Below are 25,016 nucleotides of genomic sequence, written 5' to 3' on the forward strand. Positions count from 1 at the left end.
ATACATTTTTGTATTATATGTATATATATAAGATTCTAACTTGACTAATTCAAAAATTAGTTAAATTAGTATCTTCTATAAACAAATTTTGATAATAAATAAGAAGTACTACACATATATATTATATATCTCTTTCGAAATAACAAAATTATTTTTGCGTTTATATTAAATTTATATAATTTAATCTTTTGAAATATTTTGTCACTACTAGCAACTGATATCAAACTATTTTAAATATTATAAAGAAACTGAGATGAACAAGGATAAGAATATGTAATATAAATTATAACATAATTATAACATAAATTTAATAGATTTGTAAGTATTTAAGTAACTGTTATAATGTTTTGTGTTTGAGCGTTTTCAAGTTGAAGAATTCCGGTCGTATATACGAACGTGCATCATACGCCATATCATATAGTTCAGCGATATATTTTATAATATAATTGGAAAATTAGTTTAAAATAAAAATTATGCCATTAGTATTGAATAAATTGCAATTTGCTGCATCTCTTTTACGAAGTAATTTAACTCCGAAAGTAAGGATCACAAAGAGATAATCATTGTTGAAGGTCATTTAATGCTTTAAACGATTTTTTAGGTTATACCCGTGAAATTCATACATCCTACATTTATAAAATATGATAAAGATATTGATGATGAACAAGTTCCTATTTCAAAAGATAGAACTAAAGTTATTCCTGTAGAAATTAGCATGAAATATCTAAAAAGTAGTGGTACGTAATTATGTAACATTAGTTTTGTTTCAGTATGACTTTAATCACATTTATAATTTCTTTTTTAGCTTATAAGAAAACCTACGGAGAGTATCCTGTTTGGAAATATTATAGAAGAAATTTCAAAGCTCAAATTCCTCCCCAAAAAACACGAAGGACTTGCATTGTATATATTTTTAAGAAATAAATAAAAAACTTCTATTATTTTATTTCTTGAAATAATTCTATAAATTTTTTAGAGAGGTGGTGTAATTTCTACTGGTAGCCCATGTCCCATATGTAGGGATGAATATCTAATTCTTGATTACCGCAATATTGATTTGTTAAAACAATTTATTTCTGAACATAGTGGAGAAATTTTAAGTTACAAGTAAGTTTAACTTCTTCTAAATTAGAAGTAAGTACAGCAAGAGAATATCTATATAATTATATTGTTTATTTTGCTTTATTTACAGTTATACTGGTATATGTCAAAAGGCTTATAAAGATCTATGTGTAGCAATAATGAAAGCGAAAGAATATGGTTTACTTTCATATGATGTTCCCTTTAGATATTATGAGTACTCAGAATGGAAAAATTAATGTATTAATCTTTAACTTGTAATTATAAGAATTTGCATTTAAAAAATAAAACATGCAAAATGGATAAAGAAGAAATAAACTGTACGTTTGCAATAGTAGGTGGAGGTATAGCAGGAGTATCCTGTGCTAAAAGTATAGCCTTTCTTGTTCCGGAGGAAAAGATCATCCTAATTACAGCAAGTCCCTTAATAAAAGAAGTTACAAATATAGTTCCACTTAGTAAAACATTAATGCAGTTTGATATAGAAGAAAAGGACACAGCCGTTTTTATGGAAGCACATGAATCATTAAAAATTATTAATGATTTTGTAATACAAATAGATAGCTTAAGTAAACAAGTGCAAACTAGAAATGGAAGAATTATAAACTATAAAATGTTATGTCTTTGTAATGGTGCTAGACCAAAACTGATAGAAGAACATAATAATTTTATACTAGGGATAAGAGATACAGAATCAGTTCTCCAATTTTCTCAAAAAATAAAAAATTCAAGAAGAATTGTAATAGTTGGAAATGGAGGTATTGCTACTGAACTTGTGAATGAAGTAGATGGTGTTGAAATGATATGGGTAATTAAGGATAAACATATTTCTGCAACATTTGTTGATCCTGGGGCTGCAGAATTTTTTATGGACAAGGTATACAAAACTGATCCATGTACAAATACTAATGCTAGTTCATTAACTAAAAGAATGAGGTACACTGTCTCTAATACATCAGTTGTAACAGGTGGACCAGCTTTAGGTCCAGATTGGCATAATAATTTTGATGTAAAAGGTGCTTTCCTTAAATCTGCAAAAGTACAAATAGAATATGAATGTGAGATCATTAAAATTCTTAATAAATCAGAACAAAAAGAAGTTGATCCTATGGAAGAATGGTCCATATATGTTGAATTAACAAATGGAAAAATTATTGGCTGTGACTTTGTTGTATCAGCAACAGGTGTAATACCAAATTCTGATATAGTAGGTTTGGAGGATATAAAAAAAAGTGAAGATGGGGGGCTGCTGGTAGATTGGAAATTGGAAACTTCAAAACAAGATATATATGCCGCTGGAGATGTGTGTAGTGCAGGGTGGGAATTAGCAAAACATTGGTTTCAAATGAGGCTGTGGACTCAAGCACATCAAATGGGACAGTATGCGGCAAAATCAATGGTTTCTAAATTAAAAAATGAAGAATTTTTGCAGGATTTCTGTTTTGAACTTTTCACCCACGTAACTAAGTTTTTTGGTTACAAAGTAGTTTTACTTGGTTTGTATAACGGACAAAAGTTGGATAACAATTATGAGATATTGTTACGAATGACCAAGGGAACAGAATACATAAAACTTATCCTAGAAAATGGTAAAATGCAAGGAGCGGTATTAATTGGAGACACTGATTTAGAAGAAATGTGTGAAAACTTAATACTTAATCAATTGGATTTAAGTATTTATGGAGAAGATTTACTAAATCCTGATATTGATATCGAAGATTATTTTGATTAACCGTATCTAGGAATTCAACTTAACAACAGATTTATATGGTATATTTCACTAACTTAATATTAACAAAATATACTTTATCTAGAAAATGCTTGCTTAAATTTTGTTTGAGTAATATTATTATAATTTTACAGATGGTATAAAAATTTAATTAATAGTTAAATATTCATATTGTAATATTTTGTATGGATGTATGTATATAAATATTACATAACGCCTTATGAGTAATAAGAAATAAAATGGTACAGTTACATATAAATGTAGCTAAATATATTTTTTGTTCCAATTAATGTCTTTAAAGTATATTATTAATATACGCTTTAGGTCTCTCTACAAATAGTTATCTTATTTAATTACGTTAAATATTATGTAATGATGTTAATTTTCATTAGGTTAATTCTTGTTGTAATTTATCATTAAATCTAACACTTTTCTTATCAAAACCGTTAATACTATTGCGTAAAGTAGATTTTGCCAGAGAAACAGATTTTATATTGTAATTTTTAGAAACTGCCAAATTTGTGTCAGAATCTTCAATTACACTATTATTGAAACTCTGCATAGGAGTTACACTTTCATTGGAATATTTATTTATATCTTCTATTTCTAAAATTTCACGTAAACTACAAATGATACTTTGCATATTATCAAGCGATTCCGCAACTGACTGAATTCCACTATTTCTACTACATAATTTACGTAAAGTTCTTGTAGCGAGTTCCATTTGAACAAGACATGTATTTATGGTTTCTTGATCTTTGGAAACATCAAACGTTTGGTTAATTAATGTACTTCCAAGCATGGACGTATCTAATGAGAGTTGTTGTAGACTTTCGTTCAAATGTTTTTTTACTGGTGTTATGTTTATTGAAATTCGGCTATTATTTAGGGAGTCCTCAAAAGCTTCTGTATCTTCATAGGGTTCCCAAGTTTCTTCTGATGTACATAGCTCCTTTATTGAGTCTTCTATATCATAGTCTCGCAAACGATGAACCCAATCTAAAAAACGCATTGGCTGCCAGAATGTCTCTCTCATGCTATCTCTATTACGTATACGAATTACTGGTTTCAGACTCTTATTAACAATTATTTGTTGTTGATCAAACTCCTAAAAATGTAACGAATAAACTTATGAAAAAGATATATCTTTTTAACTACTATCTATGCAATAAATACTTACATAATTAAGGCCAACTTCTCTACACCGTTCGGTAGCTTCTTTTACCAATATTTGCATTTCATGTAAGCTAATACCACCGTCACTTATTGCTTCTGCACTAGCTTTCATTTTGAGAGCGAATTCGGCATCTGCTGCCCTTTCATTTAAAATGCTTTCCAGTTCTTGTAAGAAATTAGATTTATATGGCGCGACGCTAATTTTTTTTTGATCTATTTGTATTTTTTTTAATCTATTATTTGTCTCAACTTCGTTTTCAAGTAATTCTTTTTCCAATTCTAATTCTTTTTTCTTTTGATGAACTTGTTCCAATGCGAGTTTCTGCTCTTGGACCGTGGAACCAAGAATTTCGATTTTACGTTCGTACGATAATTTTTGCGATCCCAATTGCATTTCAACTTCTCGTTTAGCATTTTCTAATTCTTTTATTGCTTTCTGTTTACTTTCTTCTAACTCTGCCCTTAATCTATTGAATCAAAAGTAACATAACGTTAAATACCTTTTAGTCACGCACATTTGTTGAATAAAAAGAGCTATTAAAAATTCGTACTTTTCTTCTTGCACTTTTAGAATTTCTTGATGAGCAAATTCATAGTCTACAGCCTGCGCTGAAATTTGTATATTGCTATGTTCATCATAAGGACTTGAGACTTTAAAATAATGATTGCCGCCAATTACTAATCGGTCACCATGTTTTAAAATAACTTTGCCAGTTACCACCTACGGTATGATAAATAATTTAATAATGATAAAAATAAAATAAGATCATAAACGTAAAATATGTTATACCTGTCCATTCACGAACGTATCTCCTTCCATTTCTGATGATAATATAAGTTTCCCATTACTGTTTTCAATAGTACTGTTGAACGTATAAAAAATCGATAACCATTAAAATTATCTATCTAAAATAATTTATTAAAATTGGTACATATATAAATAATTTCAATTATATTTGACATATCTTTCCATCAAATGTAAATGATTAGCATTTCATGCTCATAAACACGATGAAAATGTATTTGGAATCGTTTCGGGATCATTATACTATACAGTGACAACTAAATAATGAAATACTGCCATGCAAATTTTTTTAACCAAACAGATTAATTACAATATTATTTTGGACGACGTTAAATAGGTTCGCGAGGAAAGCCCGTGAAGAACATGCACTCTTGAGAGGCAGATAGGAGAAGGGAACAAAAACAAAGTAAAATAGTTTCCTCCAACATAATTCATAAGCGTCAAGCTGAAAAACGAGCACAGGAGGGAAAAAGAGGAACAAAAGTGAAAAACAGAGACAAGACCAACAACCGCATCCTTTCAAGTCATCGAACCAACCAATCCAATAACTAACCAGTGTAAAGGCCTAACCAGTGGTCCATCCAACATGATATCCAAATGTTCGGAAAAGTTCTGACAACCTGAATTTTTTCCGATACGAACAAGTCCTGGAGGAATGAGATACAAAAGCGTACCAGATAACATAGGATCGGCCGCAAGATTTATAAGACAAGGTTGCTTATCCTTCTCACGAAAATCGAGTTCAATAGCGATACCACAGCGACGTAAGTACTTTATTTCAGAATTTTTCTTTTCCTCGGTATCTCGCAATTTCATTTGCCAAGTCCTGCAATTACATGTAGCTAAATATTCAAATCTTTAATTGGTGAACATCCTCCAATCTGTTTCCGGAGCAATGTGACGAAACATTTATTATAGAAAATACATTATATTAATAATGATTATAGATAATTACTCATTGAAACAATTTGATTGTTCCGAATTGTTGTAATTAATGATCTAAAATAATTATAACAGCTTACGTTAATATTAACTTACATTTCAGTAATCGCAAGTTGTTCTTCAGTCTCCTTTAATCGGTGCCTTAATTTATCAATTTCTTGTTGTTTCTTCTTAATTTCATCGTTATTTTGGTTAACCGGTGGGACGGAATTGAGAAGACGACGTGGAAGAATACCAAGTTGCTTTTCGTATCCTTCACGTACACCGCGCAATCGCAATACTTCCGCTTTCAATTCCCTAAGAGAGAGATCACAATTATATTTAAAATTAAAAGCTTTAGGTTAGGCTTGTTGCAAACTGGGAAAACTGTGTCGATAATATTTAATGATATTCTTTTGTTTATCTGTCCCGAAGTGGAAGACTTATTTTATACACGAACTTTCGATTTATTATATTCATATTGGAAGGAAATCTGTTATATTTTATTGAATGTAATAATGAATTATCAGTTGTTCATTCATAAAGAATATATTACCGAATTAATTTCTCATGTGGATCTTCATTGATTCGAATACGATTAACAATGGCTCGAGCTTGACAAGCATATCGGAGTGTTGCAAGCGTCTCTTCTACGTGTATATTAGCTGGCGATACTGTTCCAAGCATTGCTGTTCTTGAATTTCCTCCGAGGCTTTCCTATGTTTAAAAAAGGATAAAAGTTTAAAAAATATGTTGAAAAAAAGGAAACCTAACAGTTTATAATAAATATAAGGGAACGCAGAAACTCTGAAAAAGACAAGTTCGAATGTACATAGAAAACAAAATGAAGTCATTGAACTGCATAAGACTTAATTAAACGAGTGTAAAATCTCAGTTGTATTGATTCGTCGTAATTAAATTGTAGAGCTAAAGAAGTGACATTGTTAGCTTTGCACGTCGTGTTTCACTCGTTTCATCTAACTTAATCTCGATTCTTTTGCGCATAAATAATTATTATCAGTATTCTGCATGATAAGACAACACACGCTCGGTTAAGACAGATTGCGATTTAATCTTTCCTAAGTAATACTTACACTGTTATCGATCACACCTTGACGTTTATGTTTCTCAATGTTATCCTGATATAGTTAATAAACGATAAGACATCAGATAGAACATCAAATTCCTCAATAGTACGTATACACAAGGGTGTGCTAAGTCATCATTCAATGATTCAACAGTGAAAAAAGTCTTATACACCTTTATCTTCAATATTTTTTATATTTAATGAAATCTATTTAATTATTATCTATTTAATTTTTAGATTTTATTGCAAGGCTTTATTTATTGTCGATAAAACTTATTGAAGCAACATGCATCGTTAACTAATCGACGATATTGGACAGAACCGAATAATTTAAAGAATTTGTTAGAGTATCATTTTTCATACGTCATCATTATCAATTTAAGCACTTGAACCGCACTTGAACTACACATGAACAAAAGTCTCTAATCAAGATACGATCAAAATATAATTATCAGTTTATAATTATGATAAAACAAATGTATCTATACATAAAATATCTATATGTCACAATCCTTTTTTTACGTTATTCATTTCATTTTATTCTTAAGATAACAAAAAAATTAATATCTTCTAACTGCGTATCTTTCTTCAAGGTTTGATACAGCAAAAAACTTTTTATTGCACCTTATTCAATGTTATCAGTAGACGTGACTTTATTTCTGTTCATAGTTACTATTATTTGAAAAATAACTCACAATATACGATTGTTTGGTAGAGAGATAATACCTACATATTACCAATGTATATATTCGTTTCACTTAATTACATAATAAATCTCGCTATAAAACACATTCTATCCAACAATTATTATTGGATCATATTTGCTACTTTGAAAATATCAATAGATGATAACTATTTAAATAATTTTGTTTTCATGGTAAAATAAAATTTTATGTAAAATATACTTCAATATCTTCCCCCCTTTTCTAATCGCTAAACGCTTGATAATAAACGAGCAAATTGTATTATTATACGAACTTGCATTTATAACATAAAAGATATGCTTATATCATAGGATAATAATTATTGGAAAAGCAGTTCTTTACGCTTTCAACGAGATTCTGGAGATTAGTAAGCATTTACGACGTACTGCGTTTTATGGTGAGGCACAAAATAAACATTAGCTAATATTACCGTTATAAAATTCTTGACAAGTACATAGTAAGCATGAGGTATTATTGAAGTGTTAATGACGATTTCTAATAATAGCCTTCAAAAATACAATAGCAACGTTGTTTCTTATCTCTTATAAAATAACATCCTAGAAATCAAGTATATGTACATATATAATGAACGATAAAAAAAAACGGCGCAGAGAATCGAAACTAGAGAGAAACTTATTTAACGGCCATGCAATACCTTGACCACCACAAGAAATAGACCGTGTTAAAGTTGTACAAGATCAGATTAAGAAATTCATGAGATAATGTCATAGATGAATAAGCGCGGGAAATACGTTCAACAATCGTAAAATCCACAAGAAATTCGCAAAGGTGATTGGAGGAAAAGGAGGGGCAATGCGCTGAGTTGAAGGGCGCGCGGTAACAACGGAGAGGAGAGGAGAGGAGAAACAAGATCCGATGGAGAGGGAATAACCGACTCATAAACATTGCATGCTCAGCGTCAGTACTTCTTTAGTTCAAAGTAAAACATCACAGCAATTCGAGCACAACGTTGTCTTGTTTTTTAGCGGCCGCAGCTTTTGCCTATCTTTCTTCCTCTCGAGTAATATGTAATAACACGAATTCGATAGTCTATCAATAAGTTGTTCTCAACTGGTGAAAGAAAGAAAACCGGAAACAACGATACCTAGCAAATTTTACTGGTAAAACGAGTTTTAGCTGCGTTTTAGAAAATCAGTGCAACCTCACATCAGCGGGTTTCATTATAAATTGAAAGAATAGAAAAAAGAGCGGATTAAGAGTTAGAGAGAGAAAAGAGAGATTAAGAGAGTCAAGAGTTGATCGAAAGTATCAAGAAGGAAGGAAGATATACACGGAAATTTCTACGAAGAGAATAAATTCTGAATCTAGTTATTCTCGAAGATACCTCGGGTTAGAACGATGGATTTAGTCTACGTTCCCGAAATTTTGACCTACGGTTTCTTTAGAGCTCCTCAGTATCGGGACTACGAGCAGCCGTGGAATAAAGATTATTTTAATTGTGGTACGTCTCAATCATATGAAAATGAATCACTTTTTATACACTCACATATGACAACTTCCTTACTAAAGAGAAAAGAAGGGAAGAAGAGATAATATTGAGGATCTATGATGATCAGTTTGTTATCGTTCTTCCTGGATTTCTCTAGACAGATACTATAATTAAATTTTTATTAATTAACATCACGATAAATATCATTTCGTTATTTACTATACATAACTTCATTTATTCTAATTTCACGCGATCATCATATCAAATACTATCATTGGTATTTGCTATTATTGTTTTCCACGGTTCTCAGCACTTGAATAATCTAACTTTTCCCTTTATGTCCTTATTCATATGATATCATACTACACTAATGATTAATGTTTATGTACGTTGTCGTTTTTATCGCTTACTTTCCGTATTTAAAAACTTCGAAATATGCGACAAAAAATACAACCTGTCTTTACTAATGAAAGTTTATGAGTATTTTGAAAGTATTTAAATTGACTCTCGATTTCGAACTATTAATCCGTAAAATGTACGTGCATTCATCTATCCTGATCTGTGATATGTTTCAACAAATGCTTATTTTCCTTCTTAGAGTAAAATAAAGATTTCAACAGAAATGATCAAAACATAAATCAATTAAACAACTCAATAATAACAAATAATCGATTGCATAAAATCGTTACGATTCATCTATCGAATGATTGTTCGGTGTTCTAATTAATATAATAATAAGGAATTTCAAGATTCAATTGAGAAAAATGATTTATATATTTTTAATCGATGCCGGTGCATACGTGTAAGATAACTCTTAGATATTTCTATGCAACGTAGTTGCCCCTCCCTTTGCGTTATCGTTGTGAGGAATTGGTTGCCTGAAGGCAGTCCTCCGCATTATTTATCATATATTAGGCTTTGAAACTATCATTATCGCAATTCGAAAAACGTCATATTACGCACAACGTAAAATAGCGAGAATAGTACAAAAGAATTGGTATCATCGGAAAAGATTCGTATTCTATTTCATTGCGTCAATTGTTTTCTTAATGAAATTTTGGAAATGCATATAAATTACATATTTCTGAAAATTATATATGTATGTATGATCAAAAGAAGAACGCAGCATCAAAACAAGTTAAATCGTAAACACGAAAAACATGTTTGCATCGTTACGATAACAAATACGGTAAAGGTTGTAATATAATATGCTAGATCAATTCCATTGTAATAGATATAATAATAGCGTTATAGTTATCATACTTGCCATTACTTATATTTTGCTACGGCTTGTTATAGAATAAAATAGTCTAATATATATATATATATTTTTATACCTTATATATGTATTGTATCTTTTTACCTGCATGCATATATAAATATATATATATATATATATATATATAATAATATATATTTATATATGCATGCAGGTAAAAAGATATATAGATCTAAAAATATCTTTTGAAACCAGCATGACACATTAACGAGAATAAACAGAGATGAACGATCCTTTTATTCTACTTGCAATAACAGATTCTGCATTTGTATGTGCAGGAATGCTTCGCGTTGTGTGTAGAGAAACTCTCAATTATTCACGCATTTTTAGATGAAATCTTTATGCAATTGATTTACGAAATGCTATAATGAACTTACCGGGAGGAACATCTATTTTGATATAAATTCAATCTATCAATTTTTCTAGCAATCTATCAATGCAATGAAAAAATATCAGAATCAATAATAGAATTCGAATAGGACTAAGAAGATATATGATGATTCTGCATTACTTTTATCTTATCAAGGTATCTTTTTTACTGCCCGTACAAAATATTATGATCTTGGTTATCAAATTTTTATCTATCGGGCCTTTTATCTTCAATAATTATTTTTCGTCACTGTTACACTTTACTAACATAATTTTCGTCATAATAGTTTTCTTCGAACACATGAGTTTCATGCGATACGTGTAACGCATCACGTTACTTCATTCACGGGAGACAATTATAACATATCTTTCGGGTTGAGAATGACTTAAGAACCACGAGTTAGGTCAGCAGATTGGCTACGTGCAACAACGCACGGAGCTACCTTTCAAAAAATCGTTGAACCTTAGCCAGGATTAAAAGGCCATTGATTATAGAAGTTGACAGAAAGTTGACAAAAGAAACCTTAATTTCAAATAAAAAAGATGTTGCGTATTTAACAAATATTTTACTTTTCCCAAAATAATAAAATTTAAAATGAAATAATAATAGAAAATAAAGTGATAAAAATAGAATACAATGGAAAAAGAAAATTATCTTTCAGGTAAGTCAACACAAGTTCATTCTCAACGATTGCCACAACATCATGAACAAAAAGCACTTTCGAAAGAAAATTGTTACTTGTGCCGGGAGAACAAGAGAAGAAGTCTCGCGGCTTATATACGAGAAAAATCACGAAGGAATTCTTGCCAACAAATTCACGAAGAAGAAGAAGAACATGACTGCACAGACACTAAAGAAGGAATCACGAAAACTGATAAGAAAACGTCAAAGAAAGTTTTAGAAAATAACGGATGTATAAAAATGAATAACATAACAAAAAACGTCAAATAGAAATAGAATGTTTACTTATTCATGTTTCAGCATTTTAATATGGTTTCCAGAAATTGATACCGAAACAGACGTACCTCGTATATAAGGAATGCAGAATTATTGTACCAAACTTCTATGATACATGTATTATATTATGATGTGATGATTTGAAATGTTATTTACCTTTAAATACTTTTTTCATAGAACGAAAAATTTTAAGTTTATATTTGTATTTGTAACAATTTTATATGTTCAAAACCTGTATAATGAATAATTTATGTTATTTTATATCTCCTCTGCTATTTGATATAATGCACAATTTATTGATTTTTTAAAATATTATTTAAAAAAACATTTTCTACATATTCATGAAATTAGTAGTTTAGGTATTATTTTAAATGATACATATATTGAAACATTTTGTACAAATATCGCAAAAAATCATCAATGAAGTACATAATATATGTATATCCTAACAATTTTTTATAATGTGTTATTCTGTACATGAGTAACACAAGGTTATAAAGCAACTGATAATATTATCTGCCTTTTTTCCCAAAATCTAGCATAACCAATAATTGCATTTACAGTTAATATGAACTGCATTAAACTATAAATTGACATATATTTATACTATTCTAGAAATACTTTAATATTTAAAAAAAGTAGATTAACTAGATATTCAATGAAGAATTGAATAATTTATAAGACTGAATATGTACATAAAGTTATATAAAAAAATACATCTTCAAAAATAAAGTAAACCTAACTTAAGTTTTCTGTATATTGTATAAGAAAAGAAAACATATACATAAGTAATGATTCACTAATCATTAAAGCCATAAAAGTCATAACAGCTTTAATGACTGTTACAACAAAGAACTTTGTCATTGAAGATTCAATAAAAAAAAAATTATTTACTTATGTCAAATCTTGTGTCAGTGACTTAATAACACTTACCTTTAGCAGCCATGTAAGAACAGATTCACGATATGGAACAAAACCTCGTTTACGATTACTTGTGTTTTCAGCCAAGGATGCGATTACTTTTCCCAATGTAAGCAATGATTTATTAATAGACACTCCTTCCTTTAGAGTACAATTAATTTTATTATTATATGAAAAAAATTACCAGACTATAATCAAGTAATTAAATGTAATATGACATACCTTTAATCTGTCACCGCTTGCACAAGTTTGGCTCAGTCTTTCACTACCCGCTAAATCTACTAAATTAATTTTACTACGTCGACTAGCATCCACAGATTCATTATTTAATTGATTATTTTTTTGGGTTTGTGTTAATATGATACTAAATATACTATGAGATCTTGAACTCTTTTCATTCATTCCAGTTGCTGCTGTAGCTCGTTGTGAATTGCCTACCTTGAGCCAAGTCTAAGAGAAATATATTTATAACAGTTTAATAATCAACAAATAATCTTACAGCAGACGCAATTACAACTGATATTATAAACATACCTGCAAATCTTTATAATTTTGCACACAATGTTGACTTAAATCAACAATATATGGTCCAAATACAGGATGTTCTCTTACTTTAAGAGGAGCCCTTTTTACTCCACTGTTAACATTTGTTAAAAGATCGTGTATTTTTTCATTATAAATTTCAAAATAACTAATCTCTACTGTAGTTTTAGTATTCGTATTAACAGATACCCTCGTAAATATTTCTTGACAAAATCTTGGAATAATACCAATTGCTTCATCGAGTGATATTGTATTATTTTGTGCAGATTCTTGACCCATCATGCTATAACTTTTACCAGAGCCTGTTTGTCCATAAGCAAATAAACAAACATTATACCCTTCAAAAGCATTTTGTACTAGTGGTAAAACCATATTTTTAAATACAATTTCCTGATTAGCATAACTAGGTTCTGATGCATCTATTTGTGATATAAAGCAATGGTCATATGTGAAAGTATGTTGAACAGATTCACAAGAAACAATAATATTTTGACCATTTACTTGTACAACTGCTACAACTTTTGAATCATTTAGTTCTCTGAAATAATAAAGAATAGAAAAAATATTAAATCATAGTACTACCTAAAGAAAAGCTCTCGGTATAAGAATTTAATAACTTACTTTGTATTCAAAGGTCTAACACGTATACCTACAGTCAAATTACTATTTTCTCCTTCATATACAGTTTGATCTTCAATACCAATATCGTTTGATTTACCACATGGTGTTTCAACTTGAACAACATTAAAACAGTCAGGAGTAGCTTGTGATAAAATGTTGTCACTAAAATAACGTTTCACAGGTGTTTTATTTGGAGGCAAGATATTTATTTTTGAATTGCTTGTAGTAGTATGAATTTTATATTGTTTGGGAGTACAAGAATGCATGGTTAAAGTCTTTTCATTCAGTGAAGTTGTAGACACTGTTTTCGTAGACGTTTTATACTTTGAATCAGATGCTGCATATTCAGGAAATAAAACTTGTTTTCTTTGAAATGTATTTATAGACTTTGAGTGACACAGATTTATAGTATAAGGTGTATTTGTTGATTTCAAATTTTCAGTATCATTGTCAAGTAATATTTTACGCTTTTCAAGTTTTAAACATTTATTTTCAGTAACATTTTGGACTCCTCTTTGAGGTGTATCAAGTATATCAGAACATGTTCCTTCCCTACAAAATAACAAAAAGAATTAATATATAACAGCTTTTAATTTTTTTTTTTAATGTACTAATATAAAAAAAATCTCACTTCTCATTTAAAGAGTTTATATTCTCCTTATCGAAATTAATAGGTGAACTTGAAAAAATGGCATCACAAAATCCATGTCCCATAGATTTTAAAGTATTATGTGACATGATGGTGAAATTTCTTTAACTAAACACCATCAGTACGATAAGATTTGCTTTCCTCTCGACTAACCTCCACAAATTCTGTTCTTTGACAGTTCACATGGATATTTGGGAGGATATTCACCAGTTCTTCACAGTTTGGATCCTTTGTAACGAATTTTTTCGTAATAACAATATAAAAGTATAAAATTAAAAATTATATTATGCTTAATGGTTCAATACTAACACCGATTGTTTATACATTAACAACAAACTTTGGGTTTAAAACTGATTGATTTATTAATATTTTAGTTAAAATATAATATCTTAACTATTTTTGTAACCATCTTTTGAATTTTGAATTTATAAACTACCAGAATAGCCAATATTAACAAATCAATGCTGCCAACGTTAATCTGTTATTTTTTTAAAAGAACAAAAGTGATAACGCATCAACCTCTGACGTGGCCGCAATCATGATACAATTCTTTAATTCTGTTTGACACCATAACTACAATATCAAAATTGTTACACTTTTACACTTCTGCACGGATGTTAAGATTACACCAACAACGATACGTAAACCGGTTGTGTGTTAACAAGTCTGTGCAAAATTATGGAAATGATCACGACGGCACAGGATAACCAACGAAGAAGCCATGCGAATAAATGGATTTCACGAATAGCACTTGGGACGTTTTTATTACTTATACTTCTAAACTTGCCGACTCTTTGTCAAGCTCATTACCATGATGAGTCACCAAGTTTTAAGTATTCCAAGGAAGCTAATGAAATGTACTTAGAAAAACAACATTCTATATATCATAATGAAATTATACATCAACATAAACATGAAGATGATAACTATGACCATCAGCAGAAATCAGTTTTGTCTGACAGGACTTACAATGAAGTGATTTTCAGAGCTACTGCATCTACTTTAATTATATCAGCAGCACCCTTCCTTATTTTGTTCTTTGTACCTTTAGATAATACTAAAGAAAGTGAACCACTGTTAAAGATATTATTAAGTTTTGCATCTGGTGGTTTATTAGGAGATGCATTTTTACATTTAATTCCTCATGCTTTGGTTCCTCATACACATCTGTCTTCCGAAGAAGTACATTCGCATTCACATTCTCATAACCAAGGTGATGAAGAATCAGAACATGGACATGATATGTCTGTTGGTTTATGTGTATTATTAGGTATCATTATGTTTTTAATTGTTGAAAAAGCAGTGAGAATTATTAAAACAGACCATGGTCACATACATGTACATAATGTCACAAAAAACCTGCCAAAAAAAAATAAAAATGATAAGAAATTACAGAAAGGTTCTGATAAATCTGATGTAAACTTTAAAGAAAAAGTAGAAAATTCTGAGAATGAAATAAAAATTGCTGGTTATTTAAATTTAGTTGCTGATTTTTTACACAATTTCACAGATGGTCTTGCTATTGGAGCTAGCTATTTAGCTGGTAAAAATATTGGCTATATTACCACATTTACAATTTTGTTACATGAGGTACCTCATGAAATAGGAGACTTTGCTATTTTAATACAAAGTGGTTATAGTAAAAGAAAAGTAAGATTTAAAAAAAGATGAAGTTAGCAGAATAAATTGTTATGATAAGAATTATATAATGTGACTTTGATTTTAGGCCATGATGCTTCAACTTACAACTGCTGTAGGTGCTTTATTAGGAACTTATGTATCGTTACTTGCAGAAGGCATGGGTAAGAGTAAGTTGCAATACATCAATTAAATTCAAATAAATGTTATATTTATCTTAAAATTTAATTAAATATTTTAGGTGATCTTGCAACTATGTGGATTCTTCCATTCACAGCTGGTGGATTTATTTATATAGCTACTGTTTCTGTAATACCAGAACTTTTAATAGATACTAATTTTAGGCAGTCTGTAAAAGAAATTATTGCGCTTCTCTTAGGTGTATATATGATGGTACTTATAGCAGAGTATGAATAGTTTTTGTGATAAAATTAAGTGATAAAATTTTTTTAACAACATATTGTGATCACTTAATAACAGTTCATTTAACTGCTATAATAAGAATTCAAAATTAGAGTTTATATTTTTACAACATTCTAATTGTATTGTTTAATGAATGCTAGTGAGTATTCTAATATGTTGTATAACATGAATACCAGTGAAAACAATACTGTATAATTATCATAAATATTAGCATTATGGGAAAAAATTGGTACATTTTAGGTATCATTCACGTCACAAATAAAAATAGAAAGATCGTGAAAAAACACGTTATTAAAATATACTGAAACACTGAAATAATTTATTACTAGTTTCATAAGAAATAATAAACATACAATCACCCGTTACACATTCAATATATTTTTCTCAAACGTATTACATGTTTATTTCTACAAACCATTTTATGTTTAATTATTGGCAAAAATGTTTTTTACGAAAATTGTGTTAGAACTTCACTTATATTGTGAAAGGATATATTTTTTACACGTTACATTTATTTATTTTTTTATAGATATTGCTTACACATATATAGACATGTAACTACTGTAAATGAAAATAAACATTGTATGTTTTCTATATATATACATAAAAACATATTCTCCATATAATTACAAGAATCATAATTTCAATTTCAATTAAAATATTATACATTTTTCTGTAGTTATATCAGTTTTTGTATATTACAATAAGAATTTTCTAATTTTATCTAAACACAATGTAAAAATTCATAAAATTATATGCAAATTTGTTTTATTAGAGTCAATAATCTTTATATATGATATACAATTATCTTTCATTCTACCAATTAATTTTTAAATAAAACGTGGATATATAACGAATATATTATAAATATGTATAATATGTTTAATAATTTTTCACTGTATACATTTTCAATTTCAATATACCTATAAGTTAAACAAGTTAAAGTACTACAATTTAATATTTACATGTATATTACAATATTAAACTTTCTATTTGTTCAAGACATTTTTTAGCTTCCACTACAGTTTCATTGTCATTTCTAGCTTTCGCTAAATTTTCTCCCTTACTACAATTTTTTTTTGCTTCTTCATAAAGTCCTTTTGAAATAAATGCATGTCCCAAGTTGACATGAATGAAACCTAATTCAACCATATCTGGTAACTTGTTTCCTAAAAATATAATAATCTAATTTGGAGCAATTCAAATACAACAATATTTGTATTGATATTACCTATTTCTGCAGCTTTAGATAAATATTTAATAGTTTCATCATATTTTTGTAGTATATAACAGACACTTGCTAAGTTATTTAATAGAATAACAGTTTGTTCATTTTCTTCACCATTTATTTTTATGGATATATCATAAGCTTTAGTAAAGTATTCGAGAGCATTGTTATACTGCGATTGTGAGAAAAGCATAGATGCATATTTTTCTAAATTTAAGCCTAACAATTGTAATACATCTAGATTTTCACCGTCTTTGGCTAAATGATTTTGTAAATGTTGTAAACAAAATTTGTAACCATTGTCTGCTTTTCTATATTAACAGAATAAAATATTTTATTGTTTTAAATTATTAGATATTGTATTTTATAAAAATTTAAAAAGTAGATGAAATTTGTTACATGATTGCTTACTGTTTATCTCCTATTTTATCATATGTATCAGCAATCTTAAGACTAATATGAATAATTGCTAAATCATCCTGTGGAACTCCCTTAGCTATTAGTCTCTGTAAAACTGATTTAAATAGCTTTTCTGCTTTTTTATAGTCATTTGTATCATATGCTAGATTTGCCATTACATCATACACATAAGTTATACCATCATAATGTTGCAAAGTTTGTGCTTGGCGCAAAGCAATATGTAGCATTTGCTCTGCTTTTAGAAATTCTTCTTTCTATAAAGTATGAGAATTATTGCTAAAACTATATTAAATTAAGAAGTTTGCATTTAATATAATAATGCAACATTGTTAACACTTTTATGATAATATAAGAGTATTATGTCTAACCTGAATTAATAAAATTGATCGTTTAATTGTCATTGTTAATTCCTCAATATCATCTTTTTCTTCTTTAGGAAAAAATAAATTATATAAAAAGCTACCTGATAGAATAAAATGTTTAGTTTGTGGCGAATTTTTCCTTTGTTTAATACTATAATATTTTTTCATCTTATTAATTTGTTGCAAATATATCATAAATGTACTTCTTTTTTTATTCAATAGACAGAAATTTACAATATCATAGTTAGACCTTGTAACTACTTGAAAATATTTGAATGTATTCATGATTATCTTTTGACAATACATTATATCGAACTGTGATTGTTTTAATATAATTTTGTGATGATGAATTATGTATACTTTTCGTTACATAATTTTTTGATAACTATATACATCTACACATACATGGATGAAAACAAATTCTAATAATGTTTGTGAAAAACAATTGCTTTAAGCGAATACTCTGTTCTCAATTCTACGTATATACACACGTGTATCCAAATTTGTAAGTTACAAAGTAGTAGTAATTGTAACAAGTGAATTGGAAATCAATTTAAATTAATACACATTATGTGTATAAGTAGATGCAAACTCTCTGGTAGATGTATGAGATGTGTCACGTGTATGAAACTATACCAAAAACGTAGTATGTAATTTTACAAAACAGCGCACATTATTATGTTAATTAATATGTATGATTATTTATTTATGTTCTACTAAGTATTCAGAAACGATATAGAAATAAAGATATATGCACATTTATGACAAATTATTGTATATATAATTATATGTAAGTACGATATTGTACAATGTCGTTATAGTATTCTTCGCCCCACCCTTGTTTTTCGTATAGCAATGCTGCACACCTTGATTTCGTGCATTACGTACCTTTTCACCTTACGGATATGAGATAGGTCATATCACAACAGGTAAGAAAATTTCAATTGTATCATTTTTTTATGTACAAACATAGCAAACATGAAGTATATATATATCTATATATGATATTATCTCCGTTAACTTCATGATAAGGATTGCATATAAATATTTCTCGAAGTTTGGTTCCCATACATATTCGTACTTTATATGTGTTATCATATTTTTTGATTCATTGAAACTTTATTATCATGTTGATATAGGTATTACTTAACATGATGACTTACCTTTTTTTATTCTAGAGAACCTTATATATATTTCCAGTTCATGTTTATGTTGCAAATTACATGTCCATGGACACTCCCTATTTTTTCTTTAAATCACTGTTTAATAACATTTATCACCGTATTCAGCATATTTTGCAAATATATATATTTTAATGTATTTTAATATAAAAATTAGTTTAATGTAATTTATGTGAATTGTTTAAATAAAGACATTCTATAAATTAATAAAATATGAAATATAGATATTTAATATTTTTGAACATTAATATATATTAATATATATTAACATATATATGATTTGCTCTATTTTTTATTATTTCTTCAGTGAAAATGAGCTCACAAGATACAACTGACCATGTGTCAGCAGTTAATTCACCTAACATATCTTCAAGAACAAAAAATTGGGTCCAATTTGAAGATGAAGCACCTGTTAAAGATAATAATAGTTTAGAAGAAAAAACTAAAACAAATGCACCAGCTGTAATAAAGCCGGAATCAGTAACAGTAAATGTTGAGAAAATTGGAAAATCTGTTGATAATTTAGATAATCAACAATCAAAAAATCATGAATATAGAGGTGCTGTGATATCAACTGAATCCGTCCAAATTAATTTAGATAGGTCAGGTTTAAGTCGTTCCATTACATCTGAAAGTCCAGATCTGAATTTACCGTCTGATGTAAGAGTTTCTGATCCTAAGAGTGCTTCTCTGAAGACTATTGATCTCCGAGATGTATCTAATGGCAGAAGTACTACTAATAATATTATAAGTACACCTATTGGAAACATTAGACAAGGTTTTGCTAATGGGGATACTATAGTTACTCTTTTACCAGTTAATACTAGATGGCCATGGATTACTCCAGCTAAATTTCGTCCAGAATTAGTACCAGAAGAGTTAATGGCTCAAGGTTTAACGGTAATTGTTTAATTATATTTTATTTCCTTTACATTGTTTTATAAAAATCAATAATTTTATTTTATATTTTTTTGTATGTAAAGTTATGTATATTTATGTATAAGCTAATGTATTAAATTTTTACAGCTTACAGTAGAGGATTACGTACATATAATGGAGTTGCTTGTGAACGATGTACGTTTCAATATGTACAATGTATGCTACAAGAGAATTCTTGTGCTTTGGATATTTACTGCATTTATTGTATTACTTGGCTTATTGTTTTCTGGAGTAACTGGTCTTACTTTATTTGGGCTTGGCGTCATGTGGTTAGTCCTCAATGCTGCTGCAATATTTTTTTGCATGTTTATCAAGATAAAATTAAACCACAATCTTGAGAAATGTATGGGTCAAGTGAACAAACATTTACTTCGACATAAAATATTGCTTGGATTGGATGATAGAGGAAAAATTTCATGTCACAAAGTCAATCTTTGCTTTATATACTTTGACACTACAGATTGCATCGTAAGTGTTACTAAATATATTTAATTTATACTATCGAGGCTTAATGTAATTGTTATACGTATTGTACGTTGTTATATGTATTATTTTCAATTAAAATTAACAATTTTGTTAAAAAATTGCTTATATTTTGTTACACATCATTTATATAATATATTCAAGAACTTATTTTATTTTACAATAGAAAAAATTACAAGAAGTTATAGAACGTGAAGAACGCGAAGGAAGAGTAATTGGCGAAGATGGAAATTCCGAAATGCGACGAAAAAGAGAATTGCAACAGCGAATGGATATAGATAACAGTGATATTGTAATACAAGGCAATACAACCACCAGAATTTCTCGCAAGCAGGTATATTATTTTTATTTTAAGTACTTATACTATATAAGTTGAATTTATATTCACTTATTTAACATATATTTTCTATAGTATATATGATGTTTTTGTAAAGTACATTTTACAAAAATGAACGGTATTTTCCTCGATTTTATAATCATTCTTACAATATTTTATGTTTTTATAAAATAAACTAAAAAAATATATCAGGGTAAAAGCGAACAAGTATTCTGCCGCTATGTACAACGTTGGGCAAAGGATTATTTACGTCGCCGACTGGATTGGACAGTAGACGAAGAAGGTGGAAATCCTTCTTCACCTCGTCACTTAGCATCGGCTTTATGTCCGTGTCAATATATAGAAGAATGGTTACGCAATAAGCCTCATGTCCAAGGCAGAGATTTCTGTCCTAGCTGGAGTAGTTTTCTTAAAGATAGAGGCATTTAAAGCAAAACTGTTTGATAGATATAAAGATTAAAAACAGTATTGTTCAAAACAATTTTGATAGATTTAATAATTTTTACTTTGAACTTGTTGAATTTAATTTTAATATCACCATTACAATGGCTTTTAGCAAGACATCTACATTAAATAAAAGATATTTTAAAAGTCAAAGAATTCAAATAGATCTATAACTATATTAAAGTGTAATAGCTATATTAAAAATAGACAAATCAAAATTTATATTGATGAATGACAACTAGAAAAACTAACTTATACGAAATATGAAAACTACTCATAATTATGTACTTAACTATACAAGATTTTTACTTGTAACAATATTAATTACAATTAAGTTTACATATGATATTAATAAGTGAAATATTTTTCTAGAATTATTTTTTGGTGATTTGGATTTTTAATGATACACTTGGTATTGTTTTTCTTAATTATATTTTTGTTGACTAATATGATATTAAATATGATATTACTATTAAATTTCATACTTGTATAAAACTTGTATAATTACACGTATGTGTGTATGTATTACAAGCTTTATTTTTAATGTTTTATATAATTGTACATAGTATGTAAATTAAAATAATTCAGAATTACAAGCTTAATATACATGTATGTAGGAAATATTTCTGTAAAATGGTAAATGGTAAAAATTTTCTTAAAATATAATACAATCTGGGATGCATTTATGTTTGATAATGTTACCACTTATGCATAACAGATTTTTCAATTTTATGGGCTGTCTATTGATGTTTAAGAAACGGATTTACATTATTACTATTATTTTGGCTCTAGGTTTCTGAATGATGATGGTATGTGTTGACAGGAACGGGCGGAGTTGCTGTTGCTGAGGTATGCATCTCGATGGGCACATCACTTTGTGCGCCGCAGACTTGATCTGGTTATAGACTCACAGGAACGTAATAGAGACATCGCGGGTTTATCTGTTCCACCACGACATTGTGTCTCCGCCCGTTGTCCTTGTCAATTTATTGAGGACCATCTTAAGTACAAGCCTAGAGGCAAGTTAATATTTCGTTCGTTTTTTTTGATGCCGAACTTTGGTGGAAAATAGCTACATTCAGTCATTTCATAATTATAATGCAATCATAATTCGAGGTAGTTAGATCTACTTTTTACACATATGAGAAACTTATATTTCATTATATAAAGAAACAGCAAATTGAAATTAATTAATATTATATAATTAACCGACATGGGTAGTTACTATCACTAGTAACTATTAGATATATACACAAAACTACATATTCTATAATATTATATTATTTCTTCTAATGATATGAGATTATAAAAAATTTTTGTTTCAGATATTTATATTATATTCTTGTTTAATCTGGCAGTACTTTAAAAATATGCTAATTTATATAATCATATATTTTATATATGATATCAAATTTTCTAAGCTCATTTGTTTCATTCTGCTTTATTTTTAATTGATCCAAATAACATTCACCATTTTACAAAATACAGTGACACATTATGTTAAGCACAAAAAAGTGATAAAAGAGATAGATTGTTAACACTTAAAAAAAGGAAAGCTATAACCATTCCATTATTGTTACATTATTCTCTACAAATCAAATTATTTTAAAATTTTAAAGACATTTAATACATGCTTTTATAATTATAATGAATTTTATAGAGAAATTATATATATATATTATATATGTGATGCTATATAATTTTCCCATAGTAATATTGGGAAGCTTATACTACATAAATTATATGTGATTAAGAGGAAGTTGAATATCATAAAATTGAATATCTTTTGACTTGTAAAAAAAAAGTTTCAGTATTCATTTAAGTTAACACAATTTATTCAGTTGTAGAAATGATATTAAAGCAGCTTAAAGCAATTTGTTATAATTGCGAATAATTGATTATTATAAATGTTGTAAAAAAAATACAACAATGAACTTATATATCTCTGAATTCCGTCCTAATTGAACATATCGACGCATTATGTAAAAAATATAATTAATATATTGTATACTTTTATATTCCGTTTAAAAAATACTTAATACCTATAAATGAATAGAGTTGTTCTACTTTTATATAAAACAGATGTAAAGCACTTTTATATATATATTATTGTTAAAGATGTTATAAATAAATATAAACACATAATATATATGTTTTTTTTTGGTGAAGGTACAGTTGTAAAAAACCTTTTCATGAAAGTAAATTAACTACTTTGTGTAAGTTGTTTGTCTAGCCTTAAATATCTAGATATACCTTATGTGTATAAATATTTTCCTAAAACATAGATATTTGTCACTAACCACTGACTAATCCAAGGGATGTTACTTGCATGCAGCTGGACAAAAGGCAATACATTTTGATATTTCATTTCAACCACATTTTGTGAGCACATGAAAATCATTCATTAAATAGTATAACTGTAAGTACTGTTAAATCTGAATTCTTATCATATATGCTTAAACATGATATAGGTAATTGCTTTATATGTTGTTTATACATATAAATACATTATAATCATAAAAATACCATAACACAAAATAGGAAATGTCTTTTTCAAATACATATTTAATTATTTCATCTACATAATATTTTCATATTTTTAACAAAAGATATTAATTTAAAATTTTGTGCATGATTTTTTCAGGATATCCACCTGGCTTTACATGGTGTGCTTATCTTAATGACCCATTAGTTAAGTATGATATTACAGCAGGTATCCCTAATTAACAATATTAATATTATTATTAACATTAAATAATGAAACTAACAACATTAAATATTGAATGAATGCACAACAGTATTTATTAAGAGATTTGCAAAGATAATCATATTAATATCCATTATTCTACTATCTGACTTTTTTTTTACTATATTCGAGATATAAGCACAACGAAGTTCATATCATTGATATAATAGATAATCCAGATAATATAATAAGGAAAAACAAAATACATTTAAAAAATTGAAATTAATTTATTATTTCATATTCTGAAATACATGTTCAAATATTTACAAAGTATAAATATCATAAACTTAAATAGAGTTTAATTAATGATATTTACTATTGTAACTGTAGTGTCTATGAACTGCCTATAACTATTACAATGGTTTATATCATTTATATCAGAATATGTAAAGATTTACAATTAAGATTAATTTAAGAAAAGTCACAATTAATTATATGTATCAAATTATTCAAATATATATTTGTTTATATATATATTTTTTTTTGATATACAAATAATATAGAAGAATAATTATGTATAATA

At 28.1% G+C, this 25,016-nt stretch overlaps 7 protein-coding genes across 13 annotated transcripts; 5 read left to right on the forward strand and 2 right to left on the reverse strand.

Moving 5' to 3' along the window:
- The first annotated feature begins 372 nt into the window (after nt 1-372).
- LOC122571928 (28S ribosomal protein S18b, mitochondrial) lies at nt 373-1,603 on the forward strand. Of its 2 annotated transcripts, XM_043736285.1 has the most exons (6): nt 373-539; nt 602-737; nt 806-903; nt 977-1,107; nt 1,193-1,337; nt 1,416-1,603. In XM_043736285.1, exons 1-5 carry the CDS (start codon nt 474-476, stop codon nt 1,317-1,319), a joined length of 558 nt encoding a protein of 185 aa, XP_043592220.1. In that variant the 5' UTR covers nt 373-473; the 3' UTR covers nt 1,320-1,337; nt 1,416-1,603. The 2 variants fall into 2 exon arrangements, with proteins under 2 accessions (XP_043592220.1, XP_043592219.1); XM_043736284.1 differs by lacking the exon at nt 1,416-1,603 and having other exon boundaries at nt 374-539; nt 1,193-1,415.
- LOC122571923 (pyridine nucleotide-disulfide oxidoreductase domain-containing protein 1) lies at nt 1,379-5,291 on the forward strand. Its single transcript, XM_043736271.1, has 2 exons — nt 1,379-2,850; nt 5,128-5,291. The coding sequence occupies exon 1, from the start codon at nt 1,379-1,381 to the stop codon at nt 2,810-2,812; it is 1,434 nt and encodes a 477-aa protein (XP_043592206.1). The 3' UTR covers nt 2,813-2,850; nt 5,128-5,291.
- Nucleotides 3,000-14,953, reverse strand: LOC122571920 (kinesin-like protein KIF14). 3 transcript variants are annotated; one of them, XM_043736259.1, is made up of 13 exons: nt 14,812-14,953; nt 14,275-14,520; nt 13,644-14,195; nt 13,014-13,560; nt 12,702-12,929; nt 12,492-12,620; nt 6,268-6,428; nt 5,829-6,029; nt 5,344-5,616; nt 4,776-4,848; nt 4,537-4,706; nt 3,990-4,452; nt 3,000-3,917 (listed from the first exon to the last, which is right to left on the reverse strand). In XM_043736259.1, exons 2-13 carry the CDS (start codon nt 14,379-14,381, stop codon nt 3,198-3,200), a joined length of 3,624 nt encoding a protein of 1,207 aa, XP_043592194.1. In that variant the 5' UTR covers nt 14,382-14,520; nt 14,812-14,953; the 3' UTR covers nt 3,000-3,197. The 3 variants fall into 3 exon arrangements, with proteins under 3 accessions (XP_043592194.1, XP_043592193.1, XP_043592195.1); XM_043736258.1 differs by lacking the exon at nt 14,812-14,953 and adding an exon at nt 14,602-14,738; XM_043736260.1 differs by lacking the exons at nt 5,344-5,616; nt 14,812-14,953 and adding an exon at nt 14,602-14,738.
- LOC122571930 lies at nt 7,725-12,462 on the forward strand. Its single transcript, XM_043736286.1, has 2 exons — nt 7,725-8,964; nt 11,263-12,462. The coding sequence occupies exons 1-2, from the start codon at nt 8,862-8,864 to the stop codon at nt 11,550-11,552; spliced, it is 393 nt and encodes a 130-aa protein (XP_043592221.1). The 5' UTR covers nt 7,725-8,861; the 3' UTR covers nt 11,553-12,462.
- Nucleotides 14,793-16,951, forward strand: LOC122571925 (protein catecholamines up). 2 transcript variants are annotated; one of them, XM_043736276.1, is made up of 3 exons: nt 14,793-15,942; nt 16,019-16,100; nt 16,172-16,951. In XM_043736276.1, the coding sequence occupies exons 1-3, from the start codon at nt 14,971-14,973 to the stop codon at nt 16,345-16,347; spliced, it is 1,230 nt and encodes a 409-aa protein (XP_043592211.1). In that variant the 5' UTR covers nt 14,793-14,970; the 3' UTR covers nt 16,348-16,951. The 2 variants fall into 2 exon arrangements, with proteins under 2 accessions (XP_043592211.1, XP_043592212.1); XM_043736277.1 differs by having other exon boundaries at nt 14,794-15,942; nt 16,019-16,094.
- Nucleotides 16,952-17,221: 270 nt separating this feature from the next.
- Nucleotides 17,222-18,974, reverse strand: LOC122571927 (tetratricopeptide repeat protein 19 homolog, mitochondrial). Its single transcript, XM_043736283.1, has 4 exons — nt 18,370-18,974; nt 17,993-18,255; nt 17,585-17,892; nt 17,222-17,522 (listed from the first exon to the last, which is right to left on the reverse strand). The coding sequence occupies exons 1-4, from the start codon at nt 18,667-18,669 to the stop codon at nt 17,326-17,328; spliced, it is 1,068 nt and encodes a 355-aa protein (XP_043592218.1). The 5' UTR covers nt 18,670-18,974; the 3' UTR covers nt 17,222-17,325.
- Nucleotides 18,975-19,147: 173 nt separating this feature from the next.
- Nucleotides 19,148-24,967, forward strand: LOC122571924 (transmembrane protein 268). 3 transcript variants are annotated; one of them, XM_043736273.1, is made up of 7 exons: nt 19,149-19,292; nt 19,852-20,444; nt 20,571-20,951; nt 21,133-21,300; nt 22,571-22,766; nt 24,392-24,484; nt 24,525-24,967. In XM_043736273.1, the coding sequence occupies exons 2-6, from the start codon at nt 19,857-19,859 to the stop codon at nt 24,472-24,474; spliced, it is 1,416 nt and encodes a 471-aa protein (XP_043592208.1). In that variant the 5' UTR covers nt 19,149-19,292; nt 19,852-19,856; the 3' UTR covers nt 24,475-24,484; nt 24,525-24,967. The 3 variants fall into 3 exon arrangements, with proteins under 3 accessions (XP_043592209.1, XP_043592208.1, XP_043592207.1); XM_043736272.1 differs by having other exon boundaries at nt 24,392-24,967; XM_043736274.1 differs by lacking the exons at nt 22,571-22,766; nt 24,392-24,484; nt 24,525-24,967 and adding an exon at nt 21,496-22,190 and having other exon boundaries at nt 19,148-19,292.
- Nucleotides 24,968-25,016: the final 49 nt, after the last annotated feature.

The sequence above is a fragment of the Bombus pyrosoma genome, linkage group LG10, assembly GCF_014825855.1.
Source record: "Bombus pyrosoma isolate SC7728 linkage group LG10, ASM1482585v1, whole genome shotgun sequence".
NCBI classification, from domain to species: domain Eukaryota; kingdom Metazoa; phylum Arthropoda; class Insecta; order Hymenoptera; family Apidae; genus Bombus; species Bombus pyrosoma.